Below are 16,449 nucleotides of genomic sequence, written 5' to 3'. Positions count from 1 at the left end.
ATGAATTTCAACAAAGCATATTTAATGTCACTATGATGCAATTTGTTGTATAAAAATATGAATTTAGAGATACTTCCTTAACAACTGTAAATCAGTCCTTGTTCACTGTTGATAACTAGCTGACAACTGACCCCCCATTTCATGTAAATCTGTACAGAACTCTTATGAAGTGGGCCGGCATACACGTGCATTTGTTTTTTGCCCAGTTCCTTTTACCCCTCCCCAATAGAACAGTCTGTTCTGCCCTCACGTGTTCCTACAGTATACATCTGTGATATTTGGCTGCCCGCCAGCACTTTTGAGTTTCCTCCCTTTTTTGTCAGCACTAGCTGACTTGAGGAGCATGCTAACCAAAGTTTAACATTCTGAGCTCCAGAAAAATGGCTACATAATTCAGGCTCTCAGAGTCAACAAATGAACTTCATAGTGCAGACTTTCAGAGTCAACAAATAAACTTTTACACAATTGCATAGGGAAGATGTATGTGGATAACAACGAAAATCTGCTCTTTAGAGTAGGCTATTTCATAAAAGAAATATAAAAAATTTCTTTGAAACATGGCAATTGCTAAAATACCATATTCTGTTGACATTTTTTCTGTGCTATCACAAGTAACTTACTGAAAACAACGAGGGAAGGCATAACAACTATGCTGATACATAGCTATTATATATTTCTGCATTATGCAGTATTACATCATTCCATATTATTATTACTATCATTACACCATAGTATTAATGACAGATGTAGCTAATCCATTGTAAAAACACAACACAGCCCATTCCCTTTCCTCTGCTCAGAATCCTCCAGAGAAAAAAAGTGAAAAACAATTTGATGAAAAAGGCAAGAGTGCTGATGTACACTCAGTTAGGCCTGTTTTATTAACCAGATTTTTCATGTAATCCATAGTGGAGTTCAGATGCTTCCTTTGTGGTGGTATGCTTCATATACAACAGCCTGCAAAGATGCAAACTGCAGCTACTCTAAATTGAGGTGGGCTATTGGGGAAAGTATTTTGTCATGAATGAATATTTCATGCAACAATCGTTCAATTTCCTTGGCACAATTTGTATAAACAATGGCATATATCCATATTAAATGATGCAATGCCATTCAATGACTTCTTCAGCACAGGGTTTTGCCCTAACTTGTCTACGTGAGACAATAGGTGTTCTTGGTGTTTTTCCTGTCCAAGAGACAATGGGCAACTCTGCTGCCTCATTGATCCAAGCCGAGTACTAGTTACCAGGCAAAGTGGAACGTTGCGAACGTGTAGTAAATTATGATTGGCTGAGAAGGATGGATGGGGCGTGTCTAACCGTGACTGCTGTGAAGCTATTTAACAAGCTTTGTTATCGCAGCTGAGCTTTGCAGTAGTGCTTGGCTCTGAGACCGTACGGACACAGCGTAATGAGCACATCTACCCCTTTGTTTCTTTAGCAGTTCATTTCTTGGATGTACCAGTGAAGTCAATATAAACCCTGGACAAAGAACACGATCGTAAATCGTCGTAGATTCGGTAAGTGAATTGTGTCATGCTCGTCTTAATCTTTACTGTTCGGCTACTTTGGGTTGAGCTCGAACAAAGAGCGATGACTTCATCCTGTAACGTTTCGACTAATAGCAAACAACAGGACTGTTGGACTGAAGTGTTTAAACGTTGACACCTTGTCATTGTCTGATGGTTAACAGTTAGCCTTTTAAAAAACGAGAATATTGTATAGTTATTAAAAGGGAAGCCCGAGCAGTGCACAGTGGAGAGGTGTTTTTCATTCATTTGTTTGCAACTGCCTGCTCGAGAACCTGAGCTAACCGTCTGTTCGTTGTATCCACAGATTGTCACGGATAACGTAATATCATCTGCAATTATCATGCCTGAGAAATTTTGTGGAAGCTTTTCTTCGGACGATGGGAGCTTTCCCCCATCCCCAACAGCCGATGGTGCATCGAAGCGTTTGTCTTGGGGGAAACTCGTACAAAAACTCACGGAGTTCAGTGGAACGACCAGCCCTGGCCACATCTCGGACTCCGACTCGGACAGCAACAGTAGAGATTTATCAGACTCGGGTAAATTAATATTTCAACTTGCATTTGTCTTTGAAGTTACAAGCCTAACCGTGGTATCCTAAAGTTACTTTATAGTTGCACTACTAGCTATGTTTAGAATATATTGTGATCACAAATCAAACAATATCTATAATGTCCACTTTTTAAATTATAGGATCCTTTTGCATACCAGAATTGTCTTCCGACTACGACTGGTTCCACGATCCCCTGGAGGAGACCCTTAGAAAAGAAGCTGTGGCCTTAATAGCTCGACGTTTGATTGAAGCCAAAGACGGGACTCTTCGCTGCAGCAAACTGCTCATACCCGAGAAACTTCTTGAACATATCGGCCAGGAGCTCATTCACCTGGCTGCAACTGAGCCATGTGGCCTGCGGGGGGCGCTCGTGGAACTGTGTGTGGAGCAGGGAGACTCTTGCTTGAATATGGGCCAGATACCCGTGGACCCCTACGTTGTCCCAACGTTCCAGCTGACACTGGTGTTAAGGTTGGACTCTGGAGGTCTGTGGCCTAAGATCCAAGGACTATTTAGTAACAAGTCCCCAGTTGCACCCATTGTCAGGAACGCACTGAGACTGAGCACTGGTTTCCGGGTCATCAAGAGAAAATTCTACAGTCCAGAGGAGTTGATAGAAGAGTGCTAAACAGGCCCTAGCCTACTGGTGCTTTTTAAAAACTAGAATTTAAAAATTGTTTAATATATTGACTTTGAGCGCTGCCAAATTAGACGGCTTGAGTCATTTCTTTGTGATGAAAGAATGTCTTGACATCTTGTGGATGTCCTTGTATGTCATCTCAAGATTTTATCAATTAAGAAAAAATATCATGTTTTCTTCACTGTATGCATTTATACTCCTATAGTGGTATGGCTATAAGAAAAACCACAGCATAAGGTACAGATATTTCCAAATGTTTAACACTTATCTAGACAGAAGAGATATGACTGGGTTGGTTAAATCCAGTTTATTGCACGGTTTCCAATCCATTGTATGGGGATGAGAAGTCTTGGTGCTCCTTTCTGTGTAATGTTTGTTACTCTGAAAACGTTTACCTCAGTTTCTGTGGAAACCAGACCTAGGCAGCAAGTTGTACGGTCATGTAGCATTTTTTAAGTTTACTACAAAGTTATCCTTTTTGTTTTAAATTACTTTTTTAATTTGTATATGCATATGCCTGTTGCATGGTGTATGTATTTGTTCAATTTTCACATGTCCAGCGGTTCTTTCTTGACTCATGAGTTTCTGGCTGACTTGCATATTCACATGCGTAATTTATTTGATATTCAAATATCGTCATTGCACTGTTTTTGTACTTTCATCAAAGAAACTACAGACAATAAATTATTTTTATGACATTGTGTGAAGTTGTTGAATTTCATACAGAAAATCAAACTTTTCTTGCAAAGCTGTGAAGTTTTTCTCCCTCAACTCTTCAGTGGCTTTGTCAAATGCACCTTATGCACATGTCTACTCAAACTCAATTTTTCATTCTCATTATGAGAAATGACAAGGTTCTGTTTACTTTGGATGGGATATTCATATTTCTTCATCTCCAGAGGACCTATTCATTATCAACCCTCACAAAGGTTGAAGACTGATCAGTGAGTGTCCCTTGCTAAGTGGTTGGCCTGCAGTCATCACTTTCATGAGCAATAGCAGCTCTAACACAAGTGCTTCATCTGACACTGATGTCCAACTAAAGAGCCTGTCAAGCTCCCAGTTTACACACTGACATGGTATCCAAGGGGGCAGTGCAACTAGGTGCTTAGTTAGAAAGAGCTGAAGGAGTGGGAGGCTTGTAGGGACTCTGGACTTGTAACCAGAGGGTTGCCAGTTTGAGCCCCGACCAGTGGGCCGTGGCTGAAGTGCCCTTGAGCAAGGCACCTAACCCCTCACTGCTCCCCGAGCGCCGCCGTTGTAGCAGGCAACTCACTGCGCCGGGATACAGTGAGGTAAAGCACACACTTGTGTTCAATGTGTGTGTGTTTCACTAATTCACCGATTGGGTTAAATGCAGGGGTTTTTGAACCCCTCACGGGATCAAAAAAAGTATATACTTACTTAGGCTGTGAACCAGTAGCTGGAGTGGCGAACGTGCAAACGTGCAACTCCTCATGGCTCAGAGACACCCGGTGTGTACAGGATTTTGCAATCTCCAGTGATGACGGCAATGCCTTGACTTTCTGAATAACTCGGCAAAACCACAGCCTTGGACACCAGCACAAGCTGTGTGGCACGTATCTTATTTATTATACTAATGTCGTAAGGGGTGGAGAGAGAGGGAGTGAGAGAGAAAGAAAAAAAAGAACAGTGCATTGAGATGGCACACGTTTTGTGACAAGACCTGTGATGATTCATTCAACCATTTCATTAAGCCACAGCCACCACTGTTTCAGTGAATATAAGTGACAATTTTGGTGGCTAACGCTAGGTGCTTGATTGAAGTCCCAACACAAACAGTGTGAAAAAAAAAAAAAACAATAAATAAAAGACCTCTGAAAATACATATATAAATATCCTCTGGGTCATTCATATGTTTATTTTTTTGTGCAGAAGCTATCGGTTCACCTTAGATGTTCCTGGTTCTTTAGGAATAAAAAGACACCCTGCATAGATAAAAATGTGTCCAGATACAAACAAATTAAGTGACTGCATGTTCTCCTTAAATTCAATCTCAGGGATTTTATAACTTAAATAAATACATGAATAAATAAATATAGTACATATGCAAAACAAAAATGCCTACCCCAAATTCATTGGTTATGTCATTGCTATGATACAGTTGCCTCCATGTCACATTCTGATTGGCCCGAACTACCCCCAAATCTTAACATTACATTCTCAAGATGTCCTCCCAAAGCAGCAGACATCAGTGCACTGTCAAGGGGCCCCTGTGGTTGGGGCCCCGCCCTGGTCAGTACGGCCCATGTGAAAGCATGGAGCCCTAGCTAAACTACAAGGAGTCCAGACAGAACGGCTCTGTCCGAGTCCACATGCCTCATCACGGACATAAAGGAGAGCGCAGCCTGGTTCAGTTTTGTGGAGATCTTGGTTGGTTGTGTGGTGAGGTTGTCAAACAGTGGAGAGTTGTTTGCTCAGTTTCATTTTCCGTGAATAAGCCTCTTTTTTTTTTTTTTTAAATGTTGATTTTGGAGAATACCTGGAGGGAGAGAGAAAGGCCACAGAAAATAAAAACGTAACGTTAAGAACATGAACAAATTTGGACACACTCATTCTTCCGAATATACACACGGTCGCTCACATCTACATTTAAAACTCTCAGAGTGGACTGCTACGGTGAAATTACCTGTTTTTGTTACAGAAGGCTTTATCCATGTAAGGATGCCTGGACCTCAGATAGCCTTGTGCAGCTGGGGGTACCCATCCTTTGAGCCCTTTGGTACAGCTCACTGTCACCGAAGTACCGAGCGCGATACAGCAGACCTTCCTCTGAAAGACAAAATAAGTGTAAAAGATTCAATGAGACATTGCTGTCACTACTAAATGCGTCATATTGCAAGAGGTGAAACATATTCTTCAGAACTAATGACAAAACAACCAGACACGTTTGATCAAATCATGTCGCCCAGAGCCACAGAAAAAGAGTGTTGGGACATCTTTGATCAAATGTAAAAAAAACCCTGTGCTGAATGGCTTTATTACAGGAGGGTGGGATGTATGTCTTCAGTTCCAAAACTCCCATAATCCGGAAACTGGAAAGCGCTGCCACCTTTTTCCATGGTCTCTAATGGGAGTGTCGCCACTCTGTTTTCCCTACCATTCTGATGTCTTCATTACAGATTTTCCTAGCCTTTTGTCCTTTTTCATTCGAGTGTGGCCCACACACTACACCCAGGCCATCCACCTGTCTCTTTAAGGTTTCCTCAGAAATGGCCAGTTTTGAAACTGTTTTAAAATGTTTGCTAAGAAGCAGCTGCGTGACCTTGGGAGAGAAGAGTTACTAAAAAGGCGGTCACTATAATCAGTGGACTAAAGCTTACAATCTGGTGTGGCTAAATAAAGTTGGTTTGAAAACTAAATTGAGGCTGAGCTTGGCACAGTTGTTGCCGAGCCAAAAGAAAAGGCACATCTTCATCGCACAACCAGTTAGTCTGAACAGATTAACATGTTTGAATGCAAACCAGAACAGAACCTAATGATATGTCTACTATGGCCAATCATGGGTCATGTTTGGTAGTAGCATGAAACAGAACAAAGACGAAAGACAAGTAATTGAAATGTCATTGATAAGAGAATATATGAAGGTAACTGAATATTTGGGTAAGACCCTACTTTCAATATTTCAGTATGGTACTGAAATTGATATGCGAAAAGGAAGGCTTATTCAAATTCAGGTGAAAGTGCATCACCTTGCAAGAACTAACTATTCAAAAACTCACAGATACGGACAGTTATAAAAGAACAGTGTGTTCCTGTTTAGTATAGTTCCTGTGGGTATGGTGGAGTGGTAATGTGACTGCCAAACAATCGGTCAGCCTGAAATAGATACTCACTGCTGCCAGTCTGTGTCGTTTTGGGTTAAAGCATCTACTAAATACCAGTCAACTTTAACTTTAAGTACCCACATACTGTCACATACTCAGAAATTACTCAGCACCTTTCACATACTTTCAAAATCCATGACTCCACAGAATACAGAGGATCACTTCAGCATGGCTGTTTATATAACATGACAATTATATTACATTTATTAATTTAGCAGAAGCTTCTATCCAAAACAACGTATATATGTCAATTATATTACAAGGATCAATGTCCCCGGAGTCCCTTGCTCAAGGGCACAACGGTGGAAGCCGGGAATTGAACCCACAACTTTTCAGGCTACTGCATGCTAGTCCGACTCCTTAGCCACTATGCTACCACCGTCCATGTGCCTGTGGGAGGCCAAACTCACTCTGTTGTTTCTCTTTCCAGCAGTTATTTCTGAGATTAGAGATGTAGTCGTCCTCCACGCTCCGCTCCACACTCTTCAGGTTGCCTCCGCTGTACTCTTTTGAGAACTTGTCGTTCACGTAGTAGGGCACCCTTAGGTGCTCCGTGAACCTTTTGTTGGTGTGTCCTGCTGACCTGGGGACAGTGGAGAACCACACAACGTTTCTTGTGTTAGCCTTTTGCTATAATGACCCTCAAGCCTCAGTGGTTCAAATCACAAGGCATGAATCTCATTTAGGGCTACAGCCAATTCTTATTCCTCAGTCGATTAATCTGTCGATTATTTTCTTCTTGATTAATTGATGTTTCCCAAGGCCTAGATAAGGTCCTTATATGCCTTGTTTTGTCTGCATGCCAAATATGTTTATTGCAATCAGAGATTAATGTAATCAGATTATTTGTGGTATTTTACTTTAAAAAATGATACTAATCGATTACCAAAATAGTTGGTAATTAACATAGTGGTTGACAACTAGTTGAATAATCGATTAATTATTGGTATCCTAATCTAATTAATTCAAAGGAAATTTACTGGAGTGCCTATATGGAAAATGTATTACAACAAAATGCAATGTGTTGCAAACTGGAGTTACAATCAGCATTATCCGTATTGGTGTACAGCATAACAATCACCAACAAGTTACAGACAAATGAACTAGTACATCCCTCTCCCTATGCTACAGACCTTTTATTTATTTTCTTATTTCATCACACGTCAAAACACACACACACACATATCTGACTTTCTCCAACTTTTGCACATCTCCATAGAACTTTTTATTTATTATTTGCTCCTCCATCTACCCATGTCCTTGATTGCCTAGCCTTTCTGCCCCCCCCCCCCCCCCTACCCCCCACCCCCAACACACACACTTACATCTTCACTGTCATCACTCACATACATCATACATACAGTACTCTGCTCTGCAATTATTTCATCAGGAAGCTTCTCCAACACACATCCCCAACATACTTACAGCACACTGCCCTCCCCAATACACAGCACATTGTCTCATGAGGAAGCTTCCCCAACACACATATTGCACACTGCCCTCTCCCCACATACACAGCACACTATCCCATCTCCCCTGTCATCCCCCCAACACACACACCAAGACCCTGGCAGTTGGGTTAGCCCCCTTGAGCCATGGATCTGCCCAAGGTTTCTTCCTTGGTAAGGGAGTTTTCCTTGCCCCTGTTGCTCTTGGGTGCTCCTTGTTGGTGCCCCCACCCAATCCCAATCCCCCCCACCTTTTTTATGCAGCCCTTGCCACTTAATCTACTAAACCCCTCTTCTACTGCACTTTTTACACCCCCATTAATGCACAAATAGGCTGACACCAGACATAATTTCACTGCATTTCTTACTTCCAGTAACTATATGCATGTGACAATAAACTTCCTTGTATCCTTGTATCCTTGTAGTATGACTGTATGCAAAATTGAGACATAATGGGGAATTACATGTGATTACAGCCTGACTCGCTTGCTGATGATTTCACAACAGAATCCAACTAGACGTGTCTGCACACAAGCTCTCTGCTAACCTCAGGATGTTCCCATCTTGTGAGGGCAGATGGCTGAGCAAGAGGCTCCAGTGGGTTTGACCTCTCTCCGTGAGGAACACCACCGCGTCTGCACTCACTGCTCAGATAAAAGCACCCGTGGCAAAGGAGTGTGTGTGTGTGTGTGTGTGTGTCTGGAGCTGGAACAGACATCTAGGGGCCACTGGACGGCTACTCAGATGTGCAGTACGTGACAGAAAGGCTGGTGGAGGCTTTCTCAACACCTGACCCTTCGGGCCGACTGGGGAACAAAGGGCAGCTCAGAGCAATGTGCGACATAGACTGCGGTCACTTCTGCATTTCAAAATGTCTTCTTGATACGTAGGATAAGCATTTCTTAAGTCAGATGATGAGGTGATGACATGATTTCCTTAAGCTTATTGCTGTAGTGTGCAAATGGTGGCAGTATTTCTGCCAGATTATGCAGAATTAAATAATGCTGATATGCCAGTAACATCTAAAAGCATTGCACCAAAATACCCCACAACTGTATATCTTGCAATTATGTGCAGAGTGGAATAAAAATAAACCACCTACTGAGTACAAACACATCACTCATGCATTATTCATTTTGTTCTGCATTTGTAAATGTGTTTTTATGTTGTTATAGATAAATGTGTTAGCTAAATACATAATCATGAACAAAAATGATCACCATCTAATATAAGTGACAAAAAAGTATTTGAGGACATTTCTGCTGGACTCAGCTACAGGGTGGCAGTGATGGCAGACTAACAGAGGTCTGGGTGATGACATGATGTCCTTAAGGTTATTGCTATAGCGTGCAAATTGTGGCAGTATTTTTGCCAGATTGTGCAGAATTTAACCATGTTGATGACAATTTCAGTGTCATGTAAAAGCATCTCATCAAAATATCCCACAACTGCATATCTTGTTATTATGTGTATTCATATTGTACTTACAGACAATTCTCTCAAAGGCAATTTGTTCCTAAACACTTTGCACTTTGACTGTACATTTCTAAACTCTTGTGTCTTTGAAATATGACTGTAGCCATCTACCATCATGCATGTGACAATATCTTAAAATCGATTGACCGGGTTGCAAATCGAGAGTAGACCATCCAACTAGAGTGACAGCATAGGAAGAGAATATTGCTCAGAACGGCAGACTTTGAGGGAACAAGAAAGAACTGGTCTCTCTGAGCACATATGATTAGACATTGATTTAGTTGTTCTGCAGATAGCACTACTCCACTGGCAGGTACTGGACAGGCTGCTATCTTGAAGACCCTGTCCCCAACACCGTTTTCACCCCAGGACCTAAAGGATCAATCACCGCCCCCCTCCTCCCCAAGTTAATGATAATCCCTCTGGACCCCATAGAGGTCAGGAGCACCAGCCTTCTTTCTCCCTCCTGAAATACTGTTTATCGGCATTTCTTGAAAGCATGGCTTTTCTAAAACTTCCGTCAAAATCGACAGAAAGGGGGGTTATTTTGGCACCGCTCAGTCATGGATTACCATGTTGTGCAATATGTTCCCACTCTCACATGATCTTATTGCTAATCACACAATTTGGTGGGGGATTAGCCAGGGATCAGATCCAGGGATTGCTTTAATACTTTACAGCACAACAGGCCTGCTGCTGAACGGCATGCCAGTTTGTTCATCCTGTACCACTGATGAATTAGACCTATGGATGATGGCCAACTTGTGTAGAGTGGAATAAAATAAACCACCTACTGTGTGTACAAACACATTAATCATGCATTATTAATGTTGTTCTGCATTTGTAAATGTGTTTTGTATGTTGATAAATGTATGATAAATAAGCTAAATACACAATCATGAACAAAAATGATCAGCTAGATCTAATATGAGTGACAAAAAAGTGCTTGAGGACATTTCTGCTGGACTCGAGCGATGGCAGACTAACAGAGGTCTGGGTGATGCTGTAGTGTGCAAATTGTGGCAGTATTTCTGCCAGATTGTGCAGAATTGAACCATGTTGAAATTTCAGTGTCACATAAAAGTATCTCACCAAAATATCCCACAACTGCATATCTTGCAATGATGTCTATTCATATTGTACTTACAGCCAATTCTCTCAAATGCCATTTGTTCCTAAACATTTTTTTAGTGTTAAATGAGTGAATTTATATATCGCTATATATTCTACTCCTCCGAGTACTCAAAGCGCTCTACAATTTCATACCTCACATTTGCCTGTTCACACATACTCATTCACGGATGGCGGAGGTTGCATGCAAAGCACCAGCCTGCATATGGGGTGCAGTTTGGGCTTCAGTGTCAGGAGGGGTCAGGCTCCAACCAGCAACCCTCCGGTCACAGAACGGCTTGTCTATCTCCTTAGCCACCGCAGTCCCTTTTGCCCCTCTGACTGTACATTCGGGGGCCACACTCTTTACTCACGGTCTGTAGCTGAGACTGTACGGGGGGTTGGCCACCATCAGCTGGCTGAGGGCAGACACAATCACTAGGATGAGCACAGGCATGATCTGGACAAAGAAGGCCAGTCCACCCTGTGATAAGGCAAGAGGGCAGAGAGGAGGGGGGAGACAGTTAAGGGGAGGAACACGATTAGCATGAGTGTCCCTCTCAAGCCACACACACCTCCCACGCCTGGACAGCAGGGGGTTATCTGTCAACCAGGAGGAGGCGTGGAGATCAAGTGTTACAGACAAAGTCAAAATGAGCCTCACACAGTCACATAACCAATGGCAATGTAGATAATACCACTTAAAAATGTGGGTAAAAATCCCACATATGTGTGGATCATAAAAATAACGCATCTAAACATGTAGAGAGAGAGAGTACCTGTACAGGACTAGAATATCTATGGTATGGCTGACATATGCAGGTACTATTTTATGCACTTAGTTGTTCATTTCACTGAGTAATGCTGACCTGAGCGCTACATGTCATTCCATTGTAATTAGATCAACAGTGCCCTCTATTGGGCATTTTGGAGAAGTACCATATTGCAGAGGAAGGTCTGCTCTATTCAAAACAACTGAAACTGAATTGAAATTAAGTTGTAACAAAAAAACACAAAAGCACAAAAATAAGCAATAGGCTGGTGTCCATGCATGCAGGGATAGTTTGATTGGTTACTAAATAAAATGCAACTGGCCAATTTGACTGTTCTGAAGTCCCAGAGACTTGTCTGCTTCTTGGAGGATTTTTGTTATCAAGTACATTGCTTATTACAGCTTCAACCATGTATTCATGTAGACTGCTGCAGATATACCACAATTTACCAGGGAGCACAACCTGGGCAGATATTCATGATACAGTTTTATTAATAGTATATAGTCTAGTACATACTACATACTACCTGTGCTAGATTTAACCAACTAACTAAGTCAAGGGAGAAAATGTATTTTACTGTGGGAAATGAAATAGATGTTTATAGATGTTGACGTCAGGAAATACATCAACATCTATAAACACAACTTACCTCTCTCCGAGGCTCTCGTCTCTCTGCTCTCTGCTGGTAACGCATTCGGCCATTACTGTACACATGGACATTACCTGTGGAGGAGAGAAGTTTGATTCAGTAAGCCTGAAGGTTTGAGCTAGTGGACTAAAGTTTTGGTGGCCCATTTGAAATCAATGCATGAAAATAAGAACGGAATAATAATAAAATTTGAGCATAAGTGAGAGTTCTAATTTACTTAAAGCCATACCAGGACACGTGCATGGCTTGGTCTCTCCAAGAGGCAGTAAAGCAAACTGTGTTTTCATCTGCTTGTACATAGGCACCACACTTGAACTACACAGACACACTACCAGTTTAGGTCAAATACTGGTACATCATTAAAGAAATTAGTGTCTGATAGGATTTGTAAGTGCTGTCAAGATACATGGATTTGGTAAAATAAAATAAAAGTGTACACATGGAAATACTGATAATAGAACATATGCACACATTTGAGCTATTACATATGCCTTTAGATGTAAATATTTTCTGCAAACCTATGCCACAATTCAAATCTACAAACTGAATTTGCAAATGAACCTAACAGCATCTTCTCTTCTTCATTCCAAAAATGCACTCACTTGATGGGAAGCCACCTCCAAAAAACATGTTGAAGAGGTCCTCTGGCGAGATGTCGGCCTCAAAGTCTCCCGCTGACGGGCCATGTCTGGATGGATTTGCCCTCTCCTCGCCCAGACGGTCATACTGTCGCCTCTTCTCATTGTTACTCAGCACCGCATACGCGTTACCAATAGCTGAGCCGGGGAGGGAAAACATTACATAACAATCACCAGTAAAACTGAGAATAGGTTAGATAATGACTAACATTTCCAAGCGCATTAACCCTGCATCAAAGGGTTTAAGTAGAACCCAGGGTCAGTAGAATCAAAACATGTGAATATGAAATTAGAAAAATCTTGTAACTGGTCAATTATTTGATCAACCTTCCACTGAATATAGGGGTTGGGCGGTGAAACTAAAACTTAACACTGACACTGAAACAGTGTTTGAGGTTTCATGCCTATATATGCGCAGCCTGGTGGCCAAACTTCACTTTACAATCCATCTATAAGAGTGGTGTAAATGTTGTATCAGCAGAACTTTAGCATAGCTGTCCTTAAACTACTCACAAAAAGTTAGGGATATCTGGCTTTCGGGTGAAATTTAATGTTTCAGTACAGAAAGTACGGAAACATTGAACTGTTGACATGCACATTCAAAAGTTTAGAGGAGGTCACAGTAAGTTCACCTGTAAAGGTTATAGTGGATTTTAGTTTCATCCTGAAATTTCACCCGAAAGCCAAATATCCCTGATTTTTTGTGAGTAGTGTATAATACTGCAACCCACACAACATAAGTGATTCTCCCTGGGGCACCTTTTCAGGGTAGTGTTAGCATACCACCACAAAGGACAAACCACATCCAACAGGGGTAGCTGTCAACGCAAGAGGAAGCTGTCTGTCAGTACTAACCAGATTGTATTTAAAAACATAAAAGCTGTCTTCCTGGCTTCCAAACTTCAGAAGTAAATGTGCATCTCGACTCTAAGTGTTTCCACCAAAACTGTTTATTCGGAGCTCCATACAATCAATATTCAGGTTGCCATCATGTCAATGCCAAATGTCAGTTTCCATGGTGCCAGCAGTGCAAGTCTTGGGCTGTTTGGGTCAGTGTGAAACATGTCCACCTGCACTGGACAGCCAACAGATCTGAATATCATTAAGCCACTTCAGGGTGTTTTAGGAGGAGTGACTCAAAGCAGTTTCTTCCACCAGCATCTCGCAGACCTGCAGTGCACTGTGCACCCACTGTTCTGGATTGGCTCAAAATCCCTCTGGACACTGTGTAGGACTTGTTTGTGTTTATCTTTATTGTATTTGGCAGACACTAATGACCTACAGTAATCACCACATTATTAGTTAAAAAAATGAAGCCCATTGCAAATAACTAATAATGCTGCATTGGCTGCAAAAGGAGGCCCTACACTACGATCTAAATCCAGGTGTCAGTTCAGTGTCATTGTCCATACATTGTATTCTATACTGCTGTTGCAGCATGCAAACATGTCTGGGAAACTACCATGAGACTAATAGGAAAACAAAAAATGTTTCATTCAGCAATAAGCCTACCTTTAAATGCTTCCGTTGCACCTGGAGCATGGTTTTTATCAGGGTGGAACTTTAAAGCAAGTTTTCTGTAAGCTTTCTTAAGATCCTCTTCATTGGCATCTTTCTTGACCCCGAGGATTTCATAATAATCTTTACATTGTTTTACTCTGCAAAGAGAGAAACATCAAATGTTGGCTGAAAGGGATCACTACATGCATTAAGCATTGCTTAGAGAATACAATGCAAAACATTTCGTAAGCTGTAAACACCTTTTCACAGCATCTAATTGTTCTGACGTGTAGGATTTCGAGGAGTCTGAGGCCTTTCCGAACTTCACACTGTCATTTTCGACGTTCGCTCTCCGTCGTGTCTCTGTGCCGTTTCCCGTTCCTGCTGAACTTCCTTCACTGGAGCCATTGCCCGTCGTCTCAATTTCCTCTAGCAAAGCTAAAACAGAGCAGTGTCAGTTGTCACGGTCAGCTGCTGTCCATGCATAGCTTAACATCAGGGCTAAACAGTGTGATGTTGATAGGTAGCCTAACGTTGGTGTCGCTATGTAGCTTTGTTGTATCATTTGCTGGACTCTTCTGCAACAAATGGCAACATTCTATTCTATGGGAGGAAATGTTTCCTTAACGTCCTAAGGTTTCCCTAGCGTTACATGAAATATGCCAGGAATTGTTTTAAAATGACTGGCTAACTTTTACTTTGATGGGACATATATTAACGTTAGCCTAACAGGCGGTGAAGGCAAAATGTAACCTAACGTCACACGGGCTCCCTACTCCAAAATATCCCAGTAGTTATTCTTAATTGTGCATCCGACCCGGTTAATTTGCTATACTGCCAAGTTTCACAACGATACTACCAACGAATATAAAACGGCAACGAGGTCACAAACGGCTCACTGAATAAGCGACCGATGGGCCCTGATTTTCCATGGGATTAAAGCGAGCAAATGCTAGCCATGAAGATGAAATGCAGCTGTACCTTTTGCATGATCTGATGGGAACAGTCTTTGAGCTTTCTCCAGAAATCTCCGCGCCTTTTCTAAATGATTATTTCTAAGAGCAGTGGTTGCTATTTCAATGCATCGCTCCGCTTCATCACGATTTACTTCCATTGCGGAGCTTGTATAGTAAATACAAGAATGACCGATAACTGGCGCGTGTGGATGACATCACATAGCGCTATAGAGCCAGTGAGCCAGCCAATCTTCTAGGTTTGTGCCTTATGCTTGCGTCCCATTACATGCCTAGAAGCTCTACTAGCTTATGCCCATAACTATTATGTCGTGCTGGTCTAGGACTTTGTTTTGTTCCATTTAACTAGCCTATAATCTTCAATGGAACCAAAAGCACACAAAAGCAAACATTTTTCTGATATCCACTTGCGAGCGAGGTGTTTTATGAGAGCCATAAATTATGCAATTCAGTGTCAGTGTGTCATGGCCCGTCTCCTAAAGCTCTAAAGACTCAGTGGGTACGAGTATCCTAGTACAGCACCTTGATTTAAAGGATTAGTGCGCCATATCTCTCATCAGTGGAATATGTTGCTACCATAGAACGTGGTAGCCTACAATACAACCGCTGTGTGTGTGTTCGCTTGTCAGTGTGTGTGTGGAGGTAATAGGGTGTTTGTGTGTGTGTGCGTTTGTGTGTGAGCCTGGGTGTGTTCGCTTGTGAGACTGTGTTGTGTGAGGAGGTATTGGGGTGTGTGTGTGTGCCTGGGTGTGTGCAAGTGTACTGTGTATGTGTGTGCATTCCTGTGTGTGTGTGTGTGTGCATGCCTGTGTGCGTGCATGTGTGTGTTTCCATGCGTGCATGTGAGTGTGTGTGTGTGAGTGTCTTTATGTGCGTGTCTGTGTGCATGAGAGTGTGTGTGTGTTTATGTGTGTGTGTGCGTGCATGTGTGTGTGCGCATGTGGATGTGTGTTGTTGTGCGTATGTGCGCGTGTGTGTGCGCATGCTTGTAGAAATGTAATCAACGGAATTCCACAAAACTTGCCATGCATTCAGAGGGTGTCATAGGGGCAGCCGTGGCCTACTGGTTAGGGCTTCGGGCTTGTAACCAAAGGGTTGTCAGTTCGATCCCGACCAGTAGGAAAAATGTGGGCGGGGGAAGTGGTTGAGCACTCCCATGCCCACATCCACGGCTGAAGTGCCTTTGAGCAAGGCACCTAACCTCTCACTGGTCGCGTCGCTGTAGCAGGCAGCTCACTGCTCCGGGTTAGTGTGTGCTTCACCTCACTGTGTGTTCACTGTGTGTTTGTGTTTCACTAATTCACGGATTGGG

General features: G+C 42.2%; 2 protein-coding genes across 2 annotated transcripts; one reads left to right on the top strand and one right to left on the bottom strand.

Annotated features, from left to right (window-relative positions):
- The first annotated feature begins 1,358 nt into the window (after positions 1-1,358).
- On the top strand, positions 1,359-3,417 carry ddit4 (DNA-damage-inducible transcript 4). Its single transcript, XM_048232843.1, has 3 exons — positions 1,359-1,519; positions 1,836-2,067; positions 2,222-3,417. The coding sequence occupies exons 2-3, from the start codon at positions 1,872-1,874 to the stop codon at positions 2,707-2,709; spliced, it is 684 nt and encodes a 227-aa protein (XP_048088800.1). The 5' UTR covers positions 1,359-1,519; positions 1,836-1,871; the 3' UTR covers positions 2,710-3,417.
- An 874-nt stretch (positions 3,418-4,291) lies between these two features.
- On the bottom strand, positions 4,292-15,364 carry dnajb12b (DnaJ heat shock protein family (Hsp40) member B12b). The gene is made up of 9 exons (XM_048234066.1): positions 15,145-15,364; positions 14,424-14,601; positions 14,176-14,321; positions 12,628-12,801; positions 12,026-12,099; positions 10,978-11,087; positions 6,980-7,152; positions 5,372-5,514; positions 4,292-5,224 (listed from the first exon to the last, which is right to left on the bottom strand). Exons 1-8 carry the CDS (start codon positions 15,275-15,277, stop codon positions 5,393-5,395), a joined length of 1,110 nt encoding a protein of 369 aa, XP_048090023.1. The 5' UTR covers positions 15,278-15,364; the 3' UTR covers positions 4,292-5,224; positions 5,372-5,392.
- Between the last annotated feature and the right edge of the window lie 1,085 nt (positions 15,365-16,449).

This window comes from Alosa alosa, chromosome 22 (genome assembly GCF_017589495.1).
Source record: "Alosa alosa isolate M-15738 ecotype Scorff River chromosome 22, AALO_Geno_1.1, whole genome shotgun sequence".
NCBI lineage: Eukaryota > Metazoa > Chordata > Actinopteri > Clupeiformes > Clupeidae > Alosa > Alosa alosa.
The sequence above is the reverse complement of the archived record's forward strand: the minus strand, read 5'-3'. Positions and strand labels throughout refer to the sequence as shown.